Source organism: Saccopteryx leptura, chromosome 1 (assembly GCF_036850995.1).
Source record: "Saccopteryx leptura isolate mSacLep1 chromosome 1, mSacLep1_pri_phased_curated, whole genome shotgun sequence".
NCBI lineage: Eukaryota > Metazoa > Chordata > Mammalia > Chiroptera > Emballonuridae > Saccopteryx > Saccopteryx leptura.
In genome coordinates this window covers 141,767,901-141,784,569 of record NC_089503.1, presented here as the reverse complement: position 1 = coordinate 141,784,569, position 16,669 = coordinate 141,767,901, and the positions used below count along the sequence as shown (strand labels likewise).

General features: G+C 48.6%; 1 protein-coding gene across 9 annotated transcripts in view; it reads right to left on the bottom strand.

Moving 5' to 3' along the window:
* Positions 1–11,531: 11,531 nt before the first annotated feature.
* The window catches only part of MAST4 (microtubule associated serine/threonine kinase family member 4), a 610,913-nt gene continuing 605,775 nt past the window's right edge, over positions 11,532–16,669 (bottom strand). For all 9 annotated transcript variants that reach the window (XM_066376307.1, XM_066376251.1, XM_066376317.1 and 6 more), the window contains 2 exons: positions 16,141–16,322; positions 11,532–15,827 (listed from right to left, as the gene is read on the bottom strand). In XM_066376307.1, coding sequence (XP_066232404.1) covers positions 11,932–15,827; positions 16,141–16,322 — 4,078 coding nt within the window. In that variant the 3' untranslated portion in view covers positions 11,532–11,931. The remainder of the gene's footprint in view (positions 15,828–16,140; positions 16,323–16,669) is intronic.

Here is a 16,669-nt window from a genome sequence, read left to right as displayed (position 1 = left end):
CCAGCTGTCTGTCAAGAACACAATCAGCTGGCTCAGTGAGTAGTTTCTGTTGAGGCTGGGGGGGGGGGGGGTCAGCAAAGGCAGTACTAGTGGCAGAGAATGGACAGGACCACTGAATGCAGAGAGAGAAAGAAGAAAAGCTGGCAGTGTGGTGACTTAGGACTTCCCAAATCCCAGAGGGCCACATTCCTATAGTGCTCCATCTTCTGAAGTCTGTGTGGGTGGGCGAGAGGACTCTTGTACTCAGATGCTGCATTTACAAGAACTCAATTAAATTCTATAAGCAATTTTAGGCTAGTGATGGTAACAGTAATGAAATTCTTATTGGATATCAAAGGAAAATTTGATTAATATCCAATCAGAATTAATTAGCTCTTAAGTTGAGGGCATAATGGTAGGACATAATAGTAGAAATTTGGGGACTAACTCCTTTTTATACTGCTCACAAAAATTAGGGGATATTTTTTTGCCTCATATTCATTTTGAAATATCGCCTAATTTTTGTGAGCAGTATATACTTCTATATGCCCCAGAAAAAGGCTAGAAAGACAAGGGAATAGTAAAGTCATAAACCTTCACTGAAAATGCTCTGTTAGTCTTAGGGGATATTTTGTACTAGACAGGAGGTCAAGTTTTCCCACAAGTTCTTGGTTAAGGACACAAGCCCAGGGCTAGGGCAAGTTGAGTGAGGCCTTTATCTTTGGTGCTAAATTTAAGTGAGAACCAAAAAACTCAATAATCAAAACCAAACAAAATTAATGCAATATTTTAAAAACTTTAAGTTAATTCAAAAAAATCAATGATAAATAAGCCCTGAAAATGTCAAAGGTAGGTTTCATAACAGTACCATGCTAAACCATATCAGAGCCTGAGGAAGAAGGAAAATTAGTGATACCAGTCCTGCCTTCTTCAAAATGTTGGTATTTGGTTCACTGTGGATTTTTATCTTATTTTATTTTTTTAGAGAGAGGCAGAGAGAGATAGACAGGAACATCGACCTGTTCCTGGATGTGCCTTGACCCGAGATTGAACTGGCACCTTTGCAGTTCAGGATGATGCTCCAACCAATTGAGCTATCTAGCCAGGGCTTTTTAAAATTTATTGATTGATTTTTAGAGAGACAAAGAGAGAAAGGGGAGAGGGGGAGGGGGAAGGGAAGCATTCATTAGTTGTTCCACTCAGTCATGCATTCATTTGTTGCTTCCTATGTGTGCCCTGACTGGGGATCGAACCTGCAACCTTGTCATTTCAGGATGACGTTCTAACTGACTGAGCTAACCCACCAGGTCCATGTTTATCTCTTCATGTTTTAATGTTATGTTAAAATATTACTTCTCTTTATTACTGAGGTTTTTTTTGGTCTCCCCCTTAAATTTTGTACCCAAGGTGGGTGCCTCACTCACCCCACCTGGTTCTACCCTGAGGATGGTGAGAAGTGGGGTTTCCCAGCCGACTCCAGGCTAGTTTCCTGAGGGCCTATTGGCTGGCACAGTGTCTCAGTTTTCCTCAGAAGTGTGCATCGCCTTCCACTTTACATTCTGGAAGCTGAGAGAACTCTTGAAGATCTTCCACTTTGTTCCTCCAGCCTCAGCTAACTCCCATCTAACTCATGAGCTCAAAGACATCTTTCCTTCAAAGCCAAGAGAGGTGGCAGTGATGAATGGATACCGAATCCCTCTGAGCCCAAGGCTGCCTGGGCCCGGTGGGAGAGGGTGGGCAGAGCACTGCTCTGCTAATGAAATGAAACAAAACATCACACAATTAACTGCTATAGTCATGTTGAATATCAGCACTGAGAAGGGAGTTTTCAAAGGCAGTTATTTAAGGCTGTGTGTTAAAGGAGAAAGTGACTGAAAATACGAGGAGGACATTGAGACACACTCCTGAGCCACCGTTTTATCCTCCTAGGCCTAGGAAGTGAGGCATCCTTCTGAGCAGGCCAATCATAGCCACTGCTGGGTTGGTGTTGGTCTTGAGTCTGGCAGTGACTTAAGTCTTTTGTCATTGAGTTTTGGGCTTGGAAGGGACCCAATGGGGAAATGGGTATGGCTGCCTGGGCCAGCCTCTCTAAGTGTTCAGGGCAGGGGCTCCGCCAGGCAGCTTCCTAACTGCTGCTACAGGAAAAGCCTCTCATTCTAGGAGCCCGAAGGCAGCATGGGTTTAGAAAGGTCAGGCAGCCAGCCTTCTGAAGGCAGAGATGCTCTCCCTTCCTGCCGACTGCCCCATGCTGCCCAGTCCTGTGCAGGGACCACTCACCTGTGGGAGTCCAGGCAGGAATGCAGTCTGACACATGGTCATGCTGTTGTGTTGATTATCTTGCTTATACTGACTGTGATTATCAGCTCTGGAAACTTTGGGAAATATTTCTGGTGGTGGCCATGACGATGCAGAAAGTGTGCTCACTGGTAGCATGCTCCCTCTGTTCTCTCTTTCCTTTTTCTTTTCTTGCTGCTTCTTCCCCTCTTTCTTTTTCTCCTTCTCTCCCTCTGTACTCCCCTCCTTTTTTACCTTCCTTCTTTCCTTCCTTCCTTCCTTTCTTTCATCCTTCCTTCTTCCCTCCCTCCCTCCCTCCCTCCCTCCCTCCCTCCCTCCTTCCTTCCTTCCTTCCTTCCTTCCTTCCTTCCTTCCTTCCTTCCTTCCTTCCTTCCTTCCTTCCTTCCTTCTTTCCTCCCTCCCTCCCTCCCTCCCTCCCTCCCTTTCTCCTTCTTCCCTCCCTTTCCTTCTTCCATCACAGAGTATGAAAGCCACCACTCTAGGAATCCAGACTAAGACAGCACCAACCCACTGCATTCCCTGTGTATTAAGCTCTTTCCTGCCTTAAGGATATAAACAGAAGATGGGAAACACTAATTGCTGACCTACCACTCCATAGCCACTGTCCTTAATAATATTTAATGAGTCACTTGGAAAAACCAAAGCATTCTGTTAACTATCTCTAATGTGAATTGCATCATCCTAAAGACTACAGGGTCCCAGGCCCTAGCAGAACATACCTGCCCACCCTGCTTTTGTCCACCAGGTGTGTGCCCCTTCCATGCAATGTAACCTGCTACCCCTTAACTGCACGCTGATCTAAGGCTTCGTGACAGCTCCTCTGTTTTAAGCAACAGTAAATTCACCTTACAGAGTCAGAAAGGGAGCTTTTTGATGATTGCTGTCAATTTTATTGCTTTATCCTGGTTACTGGGATAGAATCTGTAGACACGGTGTGTTTATTGGTTTTATGTATCACATGTTGTTGCTGCTCTGACAAGCTAGTCCTATAAAAATGTGTTATTATTGCGTGTTGTAGTTCAGTGAGCTGACCCTGCATTTCAAAGTGTACTGAAGCAAATAGCATTCAAGTCCATAAAAACTGACTGGCCTCCATCACAGAGAACTCTGCAGGAGCTGCAACTCCCACAATCGGGGAGCAAATTATACCTCCCCCCATGCCAGCAGCCATCACTGCTAACCAAACACAGCACAGGCCCAGACACAGGCATCACCTGTGAAATATCAAGACAGGAAACTACCGTATCATTCATACTCATTCAACTCTCCAATAAATGCTGATTCTAATTTTAAAGTTTACAAATGTAGGTAATAAGTGGGTTTTTCATGTTTTGTGTATTAGTATACAATGCAGGAGGGACAGCTGATGCTGTTTTCGATCTGCTCTGAATGCTGAAGGGAAAATTGACTTGAATTACAGCAAGAGAAGATGTGGTTAGTTCTAAGCAAGTCAGGGCAGGGGGTGCAGGATGTTGAGCTAGAATCAAGCACCTGATACATTCAGGGTTAGTATGTCTGACGTGGGCGGGGGGATGAGCCTGGATTGTGCAGAGCAATGAGCCAGCTCAGAGGGGCTCCCAGACAATGACTCATCACAAGTCATCCAGGACTTTCTTCATAAAACAGATCCTTGGGCCCCACCTAGAGAGTAGGATTCTGTTAGGCTAGGGTGGGCCCTGGACTCTCAGGCAAATGATTTCATGTAGAATCCTTCTCTCATCCTAATTTTATCAAAAAAATAGCAGAAGCACATACTAGGCTTCACGGGTCAGATGAGCTGAAGAAGTGCCCTATGTGCTGTAAGAGGAAACTTCCTGACAAAATGAGAAAGAGGCCTAAGGAGCCTTCGAGCCCAACGGTGAGGTGTTCTGGGAAGGCAGCTGGTCAGTCCTTCTGCCATCGGGCCACAGGCTCTGCTCCAGAACCACCCTGCTCTGCCACCTGCCCCCTCCCCAACTCCATCCCAGCTAGTCACAATTAAAAAAAAAATAAGACTTTATTCACTTTTGGAGAAAGAGAGAGAGAGAGAAGAAAAGGGGGGAGGAGCAGGAAGCATCAACTCCCATATGTGCCTTTCTTTACCAGGGGTTTTGAACCAGCAACCTCACTAGTCACAATTTGAAATAATATATTAAATATTGCAGGTCTTGTAACAGGAAAGAACTCATCTACTGATTATTATTATTATTATTATTATTACTATTACTATTTGTATTTTTCCGAAGTTAGAAGCAGGGAGGCAGTGAGACTCCTGTATGCGCCCGACCGGGATCCACCCGGCATGCCCACCAGGGGGTGTTGCTCTGCTGCCGCTGGAGCCATTCTAGCGCCTGAGGTGGAAGCCATGGAGCCATTTCCAGCATCCGGGCCAACTTTGCTCCAATAGAGCCTTGGCTGAGGGAAGGGAAGAGAGAGACAGAGAGGAAGGAGAGGGGGAAGGGTGGAGAAGCAGATGGGCGCTTCTCCTGTGTGCCCTGACCAGGGATCGAACCTGGGACTTCCACACACCGGGCAGACGCTCTACCGCTGAGCCAACCAGACAGGGCTCTACTGATTATTTTTAAAAAGCCATTGTTACCCATTTAAGATTAAATAGTAAACTTCATTAAATAGCATCCTTTGATCTTCCCCCCCTCTTTTTTTTCAGAGAGAGAGACAGGAAGGGAGGGTGAGAAGCATCAACTTGTCATTGCTTTCATGTTAGTTATGAATTGAGTTTCTTGTATGTGCCTTGACTAGGGCTAAGCCAGTGTCCCCTTGCTTGAGCCAGCGACCTTGGGCTTTTCATGACAGTGACCTTTAGGCCCAAGATGGTGAGCTTTGAGATCATATGGAGGACTCCCCACTCTAGCCAGCAACCCCGTGCTGATAAGCCCACGCTCAGAGCCAGTGACCTTGGGGTCAGTGACCTCAGCTTTTCAGGTTGACACTTTACCAACTGTGCCACCACCAGCCAGCCGTTCCCCATCTTTCAATAAATTCTCTAAGCATTTGTCTATTCAAGATGGACCAGATCCCACAAAGGTGAGTAGAGGACAGGGGGCCACCGGAACATCCATCTTCTTCTCTGTTCATGTTGGCTCATAGGCTTTCTAAACAGGTTGGGGTCTCTCTTTTTCTATCTCCTGCCCTTGGCAAAACCTAAATATTCAACAATAAACCAATGATTAAATAAACTAGGGAGCAATCTGAACAAACTGGGAGAAATTCTGTGTTCTTGGATGGGATGACAACATTATAGACATGTGGATTCTACTAGGAAATAAAGAAATACAAGTTAAAATGAGATAAAGTTTTATACCTATTATCTTGGCAAGAAAGCCAGATGAAAGTGTAGGATGGGCTTGAGATAACAGGAACCGTATGCCCTGCTTGTGGGTGTAGACTGGAGCAGCCACTAGGACTACTTGGCAATAGTCAAATTAAACACGTGGCCCACAAATTCTGTGCCGGTTATATATCCCAAGAAAGTTTTATATTTCCAAAATGATATTTAGGGCAGCATTATTTACGGAGAATGAAATTCCAATTTGAGTGTCTATCACTAGGAAAACAGATAGGTAAAATGTGGAAGACATCCCCATGAGGTATCATACAGAAGTTAGAAGCAATGGATTAGATAGAGCTAGAGCAATATGGCTGACTCTTAAACATATAGTGTTGGGGGAGGTCCTTGAGATGATGTGACCGCCAGTTGACCAACAAGCTGGACCCTGGAAATTGAGGGTCATCTTTCCCTCCCTTGTCTTGGAATGTATGCTCTGCTCAGTGTTCCTACAGTGGGAGCCATTTTCAAGGACACCTCTGAGAGTAAGGTGTTAGAGACCATCTGGACAGTATATGTGACTGAACCACACAAAGGCCTCTGTATAAACTTTTAAGATTCTGGCAAGTGGTTGAGGAGATCTAGTCTCTTGTGGCCACCCAAGACAAGCCTAATTTGTAAAGTCTCTTGCTCATTAAAACTGCTTTCTACCAATCCGGAGCGGTCTGCCTCTGTCTCTGGTCTTCCTTGTCCTCCGTGTGTGTGTGGGGGGGGGGCAGTTTGCAAACCAACATATAGGGCTCGATGGAAAAACAAACTCAAAATGACATGTTAGCATGAATACTTTTATAAATTAAAAAAAATGCACGCATACAAAACAATGATGCCTATATTTTGTAAGATCACACACACACACACACACACACACACACACACACAAATCCATTAACACAGTTGCCTATGGAAGGAAGAGGGATGGGGTGTAGGGACGGGAGGGAGTGTAGGGATAAAGGAAATGAACCTTGCTACAAGCTGAGGTTGCAGTGCCAAGAACTGAGGAGCAGGATGACCTCAACCGTTGCGCCTGAGCTTCTCTGCGCACGTGCGCATGAAACAAACCAATAGGGCATGCCCACAGAATGAAATGCCATCCAGCCATTATAAGTAATATTGCAGATGTGGATTTATAGACATTGAAATATATTTGTGATTTCATACTAAGGGAAAGGTAGGTTACCAAACATGCCATTACTTAGTTTTCTTTTTTGAAAAAAAAAAAAAAATCTGTAACAATTGAAGAATGACAGAGGGCTGGCGGGATGGCAGTGACTCTCCCGCTTCCCGTTTCTGATGTGCCTTTAATAACCACGCACTGCGCAGTAAAGAGGAAACGAGGGACTTTCTTCTAAAGACTCTTTTTGTCTTTAGGAAGGTACAAGGAGAATAGAGGTGATTGGTTGTGAGAATTCAGAGGTACTAAACAGGAGGTACCCTTATTCTAAGGTTTTGTGTTTTCAAATGCAAATGGTAAAGCCCCGGCTTTATGGTGTGCTCTTTCTTTTCCCTTGAGGACAGAGAGAGCCCCACTGATTTGAAGGCTCCCCACTTGAATGGTTCAGGGAGCTGGGACTCGTATCACAGGATGGCTCTGTGCTGATGGATGTGATGGACTGTCCACAGGAACTGCCCTTAGTCCCAACAAGAGTAAATCTGTCACCAGCCTAGGACAGGCACTTCAGCACAGCACTGTTAACACAGTGTGTGTATTCCAAGTGGACAGAACTTCCAAGCAGAGGATTTAGACAGGTCAGAGGTGGAGGTTATGGTGATACCAGCCTGACATAAGAAGAGCTGGCTTCAGGCCTTGCAAACATATCATTCTTCACCTCCCGGCTGCTGACAGCCATGTCCACGGAGGGCTTAATGAAATCTGTTAAAGGCTTTCCACGTTACAATATTAGTCAACCTTTTGGAACACTGTGGGGGGTAATAAAAGGTAAATATATGCAACAGATTTTTCTTTTCCTGTATCTGGGTTGACTTGACTGGCACGTCACAGAGTGTACAGGAAACTCCAGTCTTGGGAGCAAACTCCCTTTTTGAAGTGCCTTCCCATAGCCAAGTATTGGAACTGATAGCCCAGCCATCAGCCTGTGATATTGGGAAATGACGATCTTGTCTTTCGGAATGTGCGGTGTCAGAATTGTGAGACGCTACTGCCTGTTTTCCAGGAGGGCTGGCGCTGATGACTCTGGTTGTCTGAGGTGTTCCCACTGGCCCGGGACCTGGACTTGGGCCTGGCTGACTGACTTTCTGGATGCAAACAGTGGTGGAACTGAGATTCAGCAAAGCTGTGGTCATGAGCTAAGAGACGTGTATGATAGGAACGAGGGTCAGAGGTGGAACATGAGTGGAACCACACAAAATGACTGCTGTGGGGAATGAATGAGCAACATGCAGTAGGAGTGGAGTTAACTGGGAGAACTGCCCCACCACTGAGTTCCTAATGCCTGGCCTTTACTGCAGGAAGATTTCTGTAGTGAAATACAGCAACATTTTTTTTTTAAATGTTGCATTGGTGTTGCGAACTGAAAATGCTAGATGTGAAACTGTCTACTGATTAATTTAATTAATTAATTAATTAATTAATTTTTTTACAGAGACAGAGAGTCAGAGAGAGGGATGGACAGAGACAGACAGGAATGGAGATGAGAAGCATCAATCATCAGTTTTTCCTTGCAACATCCTAGTTGTTCATTGACAGCTCTCCCATATGTGCCTTGACCGTGGGCCTTCAGCAGACCGAGTAACCCCTTGCTCAAGCCAGCGACCCTGGGCTCAAGCTGGTGAGCTTTTTTTGCTCAAATCAGATGAGTCCACGCTCAACCTGGCGACCTCGGGGTCTCGAACCTGGGTCCTTCCGAATCCCAGTCCGATGCTCCATCCACTGCACCACTGCCTGATCAGGCGATTTAGAACTAAGGAGGCATATCACACAGAATGAGCAGCTTCCTTGGCTTATGGTTTCCCACTAATGGTCACATCTGTTACTTGACACCTTATGAATTTTCTCAGCACATAAAGAGATGAGGTGGCTTACATCAAAGGGGCCTGTATCTCAATTCAGTTGCATGACATCTGGCAATACTTAGAAAGGCCAAGAGCTTTAGAACCAGAAAAATCTAGATTCTAATCCAATCTCCGTCTGAGGTGTATGTTAAACAAATTACATAGCCTATCTGGGCTGGTTTCATCATCTGGTTTGAGGACTGTGTTGGAGCCCAAATGAGATGGTCAATGAAAAGCATCTCATCCAGTACTAAGTGTACACACATATACATGAATATATATAACATATATAATATATATCATGCTATCTACCATCTACCTACCTGTCGATCAATCGACTGTATGTAGACAATAAGTTTTGGGTTGCTTCTTTCCGTCCCGATTGCTTCAATGGTTTTTAATTATAAGGAGATGGGGGGGGGGAAGGGAGGGCAAGAGGACACAGTGATAACCGATGGAACAAGGTTTGGGGAGATCGAGGGAGGCAGCGGCCCTGAGAGCAGACACCTTCCCCGGGACAGCAGAGAGATGGTGAGTGTGCTGTGGAAGTGGAGACGTTTTGCAGGTAGAAACAGGAAGGATGTAAAGGAGACTTAATCTTGAAGAATGAAACATATTTAAGTTAAAAAAAAAATTAGCAAACCTTCCCACTCAACAAATAATCAGCAAAAAACCATCCTTCCCACTATCTAGTTATATTCAGTAACATTGTAGAGCTAGTACGTGTGTATGTGTAGAAAAAAACACTTATTAGCCGTTATCTTTTCATGCTAAATTTTTATTTCAATGTTATGCAACTGCATAAGTATAAATATTTGTTCAGTATACAACAATTATGACATCCATAGGGAATTCCTTAGAGAAAATAAGACTGCAAACACTCTATTGCACAGATCCTAACAAACTTGAAGCTGGTAAATCTACCGCTGGGAGTACTACCGAGGAGCACACCTTACAATCACAGGAGACCGACCGAAGAGAACACAGGAGAACATCTACCAGCTGACGGGAGAGGTTCACAACAACGAACAGGTATCACATGAATGCAACCTTAAGTACTCTTTACTCATCCAAAATGCAAAAAAAACATATTTGGCAAAAATGATAATACACTATACAAAATGTACATAAATATATCATTTGTAAACAAGCACCTAGTTGTGCTTTAAAGGAAACGGGACAGTTTAAAACCCAAGGCTGTAAACCATGAACTGCGTCCCCGACAGACCTGCTGATGTCTGAGTGCAGAAGCACTGGGTTATGACAACCGCCTAACACAGACACGAATTATAAATGTTGAGACCACTTTTGAAAGCCATTTCAGTTCCTGTGAAATATTTGCTTCTTGTACAACTTTATAATGTAGTTATGTGGAATGGCTAAAACTACATGAGAAAAAAAAATTAGGGGCCAGGGGGGAGACTTTTCCTATTTATTTAATTAATTTCCTTTTGCCCTCGCCAACTCATGTTACAATGAAGGACAACCAAGGGGTGGGTTAAATTATGCCTTTGTTTTTGGAGCAGAGTTTACAGCCTGGCTAAATGATTTACAATCCACAGGGCTATAGGATTATGCTGTGCTTGGATGAAGAATTTGATAGCCTAACTATACTAAGACAACCCCGAGGTGCTGTGGGTGCTGGGTTAATATTCATTGGTAATTTTTTTTCCCCTTTTACAAAACAGAACAAAAATTCCTGCTATGGATCCCAAGCATCTTATAAATACTTATCTGTGTGAATTTTCCCTTAGTATTTAGTGCCTTAGTACTTAATGTCAGCAAGTGCCATCTCACAATACAAAACAATCCACCAGGAAAACTGCAACAAAAAAACAAACAAACAAAAAAAATCCTTTCAGCTCTAAAATGATTAGACAAATTCTACATATTCCATGGTATACAAAATTTAAATAAGGCTTAGCAAAAGTAAAAAGGACAGTCACATTCAAGCACCAAATAGCTCCAAACAGGTCTTTTTTGTTACAAAAATGCTGCTCTTTATTGATACAGTATTTCTTTTTTGCATACAAAGGAAGAGATCACCTTATGAAATGTATGGAGCTACTGGATGCATCAGAAATGAATGTGAAACCCAGGAACTTGCTAAAAACAGCAAGCTTCATCTACAACATAAGGCCCCAGCTATGTATTCAAAGGTAACTGATATCCTGATTATTCCTTAATATATATGCTGTGATGCCAAAATCCACCCGCCCCCTCCCTTCCCTCAGAAAAGCAAATGTAAAACCTCTTCCAAAGCCTGATGCTTATGACTCAACCTAAGCACTAGCGGACTGGTGTGTGGCCAGTAATATTCCTTTCTGGTCAAGCGCAGGGCTGGTGCAGGACTACAAAATGTGTGCTTCTTCAGCTAGCGACTCACAGCATAAAGGCCTGAGTTTAAGAGCAGGAAAAGAAGGGGGGGGGGGAGCAGGAGAACAGAAATAAAGATGAAGTATATTTTTAGAGCCCCTGCTCTATCTAGGTGAAGACCTGACACCCACACCCACAGACAAGGACAGCTGGCCTTCCACACAGGTAGACCCGGGATCGAGATGTCCATTAGGATGGCCACGAAGTGAACATGGCTCGCTCTGTTTTGTTCTGGCCATTCCTACTGGAGGAGGATTCTAGATGCAGCACTTGAGTAGTTCTTGCTTTAGATCTGGAAACATAGGTAGCCGTACAGTACTATCAAAATCTCTGGTTAAAAATACATGTAAAAACTCACCGTCTACTGTTTAGGGCTTTCTTGCATCTTTATCTCTACTGGGGATGTTTTAACTTAGAAAAATGTAGCCTTGAAATAGTCTCTTGAACCACACACAGACCAAGACACGTGGGCGATGTGTATGTACACGAGTGTGAGTGTCGCTCTACTTCCACATACATCCATTTGTAATCATTTTTGCTTCATGACTACATTATGGTAAGTGATGAAGCAAAAATCGTATTTTGTTTTTTTAAAAGCTGTATGTAGTAAATGACGCAAATCAGCAGCAAGATATAGACTCTACATCCCAAAACAAACACATTACCAGATATTTACAGAGAAAATCTTTTTCGCAAACAACCCTCAACTGTAAAGGAATTTATTTTTCCTTGTACAAACACTATCTGGTAACAGTTTTACCGGTTACAATTGGGAAGGCATTTGGAAGAAGGTCCCCTCTTTCTTTCCATCTTCTCTTTCTCTCTCTCATCCTCAGTGAGGCTCCAGGCTCTGCCCAGCGATGTTCCCACAGTGCTGGTTTGGAAAGGTGGTTAAGACTCAGCCACACTCTCCGGCGGGTCTCCCGGTGCCGCCTGGGGCCGCCCCCTTAGGAGGCCTTTTTGTGAGGGCTGCTCCGCACACTCTCTTTCCCCCGCCTCTGCCGGACCACAAAGTCCTTCTCGGAAGAGAGGGTGACGGGGCGGTCGGGGCTGGGCGCAGGGCACGGCCTGGCCGGCTCTCTGCCCACAGTCTGTTTCCTGGGCTGCGGAGGCGGGGCCGGGGCCGGCTCCTTCCCTTTGCTCTCCCCTCCGGCCGCAGTGACCGAGAGCGCCCTGTCCCGGGGGCCAGCGGCCCCCGCCGCGCCTGGGCTGGGGTGGTGTGACTCCGGAGTGATGGTGGAGCTCCGGAAGGACGGCAAAGAGTCACTTTTTGTCATTTGGGCTCTGCCGTTCCCCGCGGGCAGGGGTTTCCTGGGGTCCCTGTGGCTGGGGGCTGCAGGCTCGGCGGCGGCCCCGTTGGCCTTGGCCGAAGAGGGATCGCTGCTGGCTGTGCAGGCCTCTCGAGCTCCCGGTCTGGCTTCGGGAAAGCTGGAGGAGTAGCTCAGAGACTTCTCTGGGAGGGCGGTGGACCGAAAAGAACTCTGCCCGATGGCCGAGGGAGACCGCTTCATGCCGCTGGGCTTGCCTGCCTCGGTCGGTGGCTTCTGCGGCCCCAGCCCTTTCCCCTTGGCCTCCGGCAAGCCCTTCCCCACGACGCCGGCCGGCCTCTCTGCGCCTTTCGGCCTGGCCTCAGCCTGTGCCGGGGACAGGCTGGCCTCCGGCTTTCCGCTGTCTGTTGGAACGTAAAGTGCTTCCGTGCATTTTTTCCCTTCAGACTTCCTGTCTGTGGTGGCGGCCAGTGGATGAGGGCTCTTGTCTGTCTGTCTGCACGGTGGGGGACCATCTTTCACAGTGCATGGTTTGGGGTGCTTTGGAGACAGGTTTAGCTTTTCGCTGACAGTGGGAAGTTTCTGGTCTACAGATTCACTAACCCCTGGGTGTCCTGGCCGTGGCAGGTGCATGGGCTTCTCCAGCATCTCTGGGGCACGCCCACCACTGGCAGGCTTCAGCTTGGTGTCCGGGGAGCCCCCTCTGGGGGGCAGTGGGACTGAGGGCCCACTTCCTCCCTGGCCAATCACATTGCTGGCTGTGTTCTGGGAGCCTGGGAGGGCAGGGAATGCATCCAATGTGCCCTTAGTGCTGCCCTTCCCTTCTCGGCCAGGGCCGCCAGGGGGCTGTGTGCCAGGCTCTCTGACCACTGCAGCCCCTACGCTCGGCTTCTGGGAGGAGAGGGGCCTGTCTGGATGCTTGGACTTTGGAGGGGTCGGGTCAGGGCCAGACTTGGGCTTGTGGCTGCTGCTTTCACTGTGCAGAGCAGCGGGCTTGGGTGGGTCCTGGGGGCCCAGGCCGGCCTCCACAGCGCAGGCCCTGCTCCCCAGCTCTCTGCCTGAAGCGTGGCTGGGTGAGCCACAGTGCTGCCGGGCAGCCAGGCTGGGCAGCTCTTTGGTGATCAGTGGGGGCTGAGAGCCACTGCCGAGACACTGTTGTAGCTGTTCTTTCCTTTCTGGTTCCTTGGGGCTGTCTTTCTGCAAAGAAGGGAAACTGACGAACTTTTCACTCTTCCCACTCTCGGGTGGCTGCAGGGACCGCCTGGCAGGAGGGGCTTCTGACTTGGGCTCCATGGCCCCCCTGCCCTTGCCCAGCTCCCTCTCACAGGCAGCGTCCCCCGGCTGCAGAGAGGAGTCCTCTCTGGTCAGCGGCCTTGCCTCATCACGGCCGTTTCGGTGGTTTGTTTTCCCACCAGGCCCCCATGCTTTCTCCACAACCTGGGTCTGTGTGTGGAGATCTGGGTGGGTCCTTCCCACGGAGGGGAGAGTTTTGGAGTTGTCACTGGTCTTAGCAGCTTCTGGGGAACACAGTTCCATAGAGGGGTCCCTGCAGACATCAGCCCTTGCAGCAGACGGTTCAATTCTGGCTGTGGAAGGGCCTCGTTCCGATGACTCCTTCCCACTCAGCTTTTCTCTCGAGGGGACACCTTCAGATGGGAGCGGGCAACGTGACCTGGCCAGGCTGGTGCTGTGCAGGCTCTGCCCCAGGAAGGGCAGGTGTTTAGTGTCGGGGCTGGGATCTTGGTGCTTGCTGGGGCCGCCCTCTCTCCACTGGGGACTGTTTTCTGTGACTGTCGCTGGGCTCCTGGTGGCATGGGGAACTCTGCAGTCCTGCTTTAGCTCTGGGTTGGGGAGGGGAGATGCTGGTGAATTCTGGAGACCCCAGCTGGGTGGCGGGACCCAAGGTTCAAGCAGGTAGGATTTATTCATCTTGAAGCCAGCAGGGGAAAGCTCCCTCTGAGTAGTAGTGTCATTCTTCTTCCCCTCACTGCTGGGAAGAGCAGGTGGCACAGAGGGCCCCATGGCACTGCCCGAACTGGGGCTCTGTGCAGGTTCTGGGGAGGGCAGCTCGGTCTTGGAGGCCTGAGGTCCAGACAGGAGAGCAATGTCCAAAGTGCCCTCAATTGGCTTCAGGCATGACACAGACCTACCTTCCAGCTTATACTCGGAGGGGCTTTTCCGGACAGGTGACTCAGGAGCAACGCCACCCGGCTTCTCCGCTCCGCCATCTACCCGGCCAGCCAAGGTCTTGAGAGGAGCGAAAGACACAGCGCTCATCTGAGCTGCATGGGTGCTGCTGCTGAACACTCGGCTCTCTGAGGCTGGCAGGGCCTCCTGCAGCCCCCCCAGGGGACGGACTGGGTTCCCTGGCAGGCACTCATGGGCACCAGATGTCATCTTGGGCTTGAGCACAGGACAGAGGTTGTCATCTTTGTCATCAAGTGACATTTTCTTTCGGAGGTAATCGATGTTGGCCAGTTTGCTGTCTAACTTCTCACATCGGACACAGTCCTTGGTCTGGGGAGCCTTTTCCACACTGTCACCCTTCCCAGAGGCGGGCCTGTCAGTGGAGTGACAGAGACCGTCCTGAAGGGTGCTGGGAGCAGAGCCTCGTTTGAAATCACAGGCGCCCTGGCTATGGTCTCCGGGGGCCTGGCCATAGCTAGCGGCCACGCCGTCTGTGGTCACATCCTCGCTGGCCCGCACGCTGGCCTGCTTGTGAAGAGCATCCTTCAGCAGGCTGCCCAGGGACTGTGTCTCCTGAGTAGCTGCTTTGTTTTCAAAATGACTTGACCTTTCTAAAGCCTTTGGATATATTTTCTTCTCTCTCTCTTCTAGCCTCAGAGTAGAGTGGTTTTCCAAATCACTACCAAGTCCATGGGACTTCTGGTGCGATTCTCGTTTCTCTGGGAAGCCGTCTGGCTTCTTCACCACCACCTTGGCCTTCAGCTTTCCTCGGTCCAGGTCATCCACAGACTCCTGCCTGCCCAGCTTCCGGGAGACGGGGCGCTTCAGGCAGCCCTGCTCCACGGGCCTGGCCCGGCTGAGGGCCGGCGCATCGCACGCATTCTCCTCCAGGCTCTGCAAGACCACTTCCCGCTGAGACTGCTCCCGCTGCACCTCCTCCTGGGTCACCTCCAGGCTGTGTTTGCGGGAGCACAGGTGCTTCTTGTCACTGCCGTAGGAGGGAGAGAGCTTCTCCTCCGACTGCACGCGCTTGAGCAGTGGGGACCGAGGGGGCTCCGCACTCTTGGGCCTCACGATGTGTCTGACGATGGTGGGCGGGGAGTGCATTTTGCTGGGAAAGGCTTGAGTGATCTTGGAATTGCCAAGTGAGTGTCCCAACAGAGGTGACGGAGACCGCTGCGGGGAGGTGGGCTGTGGAGTAGGAGAGGGCGTCCGGGCCAGTGGGGAGAGCGGGATGTTGCCGGCTGACTTGCGCCTTCCAGACCGGTATCGCTGGCCGCTGAGTTTGGGGGCCAGACCATGGAGAGTGCTGGGCCGGATGTGTCCTGACCCCGCTGGGGAATTGGGGGCACTAGAACTTGGGGAGCTGCTCTGGGAGGAGTTAGTACCTGGGGGCGGAAAACAGAACACAGTGAGCATCGGCCACCTTCCCCTCCCCTTTCCGCCCCCAGCTCCAGCAGGTAAGGTCAGATGGAAGTCTGCAAATGTCCCAGCACCCAACTCTAATGAACAAACAAACGCTCTTCAGATAAACCTCCCTAGACGAAGTTTTAACCCAACACTTTCTGTCTTTTATTTTAATGCCTCAAATAGCCCTATCTTATGACCTCCAAGCTAGAATAACCCTCACGTGTCTTAGGGGTCTGACATGGTGACTCTGATGTCCTCAACCCTCCCTTGGTATTCTGACCGCTCACTCACCGGACGGGAAATCAGGGGTGGAGCGATAGCTGGGCGTGGGAGAGCGAGGAGACAAGCTGTGAGTGGGGGACCCCGGGAGGCTCTCCCCAGATGACAGCGATCGGTTCAGGCAGGAGAAACTTCGGCTGGTGTGGAGTAAAGGAGAGGGCTGCTTTGCTAGTTTTTTGAAAAGGGATCTCCTCCTAGAGCGAGAACGAGAGCACATGGATCAGATTCCGTGTTCGGAGCGGCTCCCGCCGCCCCACAGTACCCGCACACACCCTGCGCCAGACACGGTGGGTGACAGGAGGGCAGATCCGATCAAAGAGCAGGGTCCCACTTGTACATTAAAAACAGTTTTATGACTGAGAAAGAAAGCACACAGTGGAAGCTCTCTTAACTCCAAACACTTTAAGAAGAGCTGGGATAATAAAGTATATAAAGTATATTCAGTGTATATTCACTTATTTATTTGTCGTTTATGAGGAGGGTGCTCTTTGCCTGAAAGCTCCTGCCTATTCACCCCCAGATACTGCCAGTTTCATTAAGA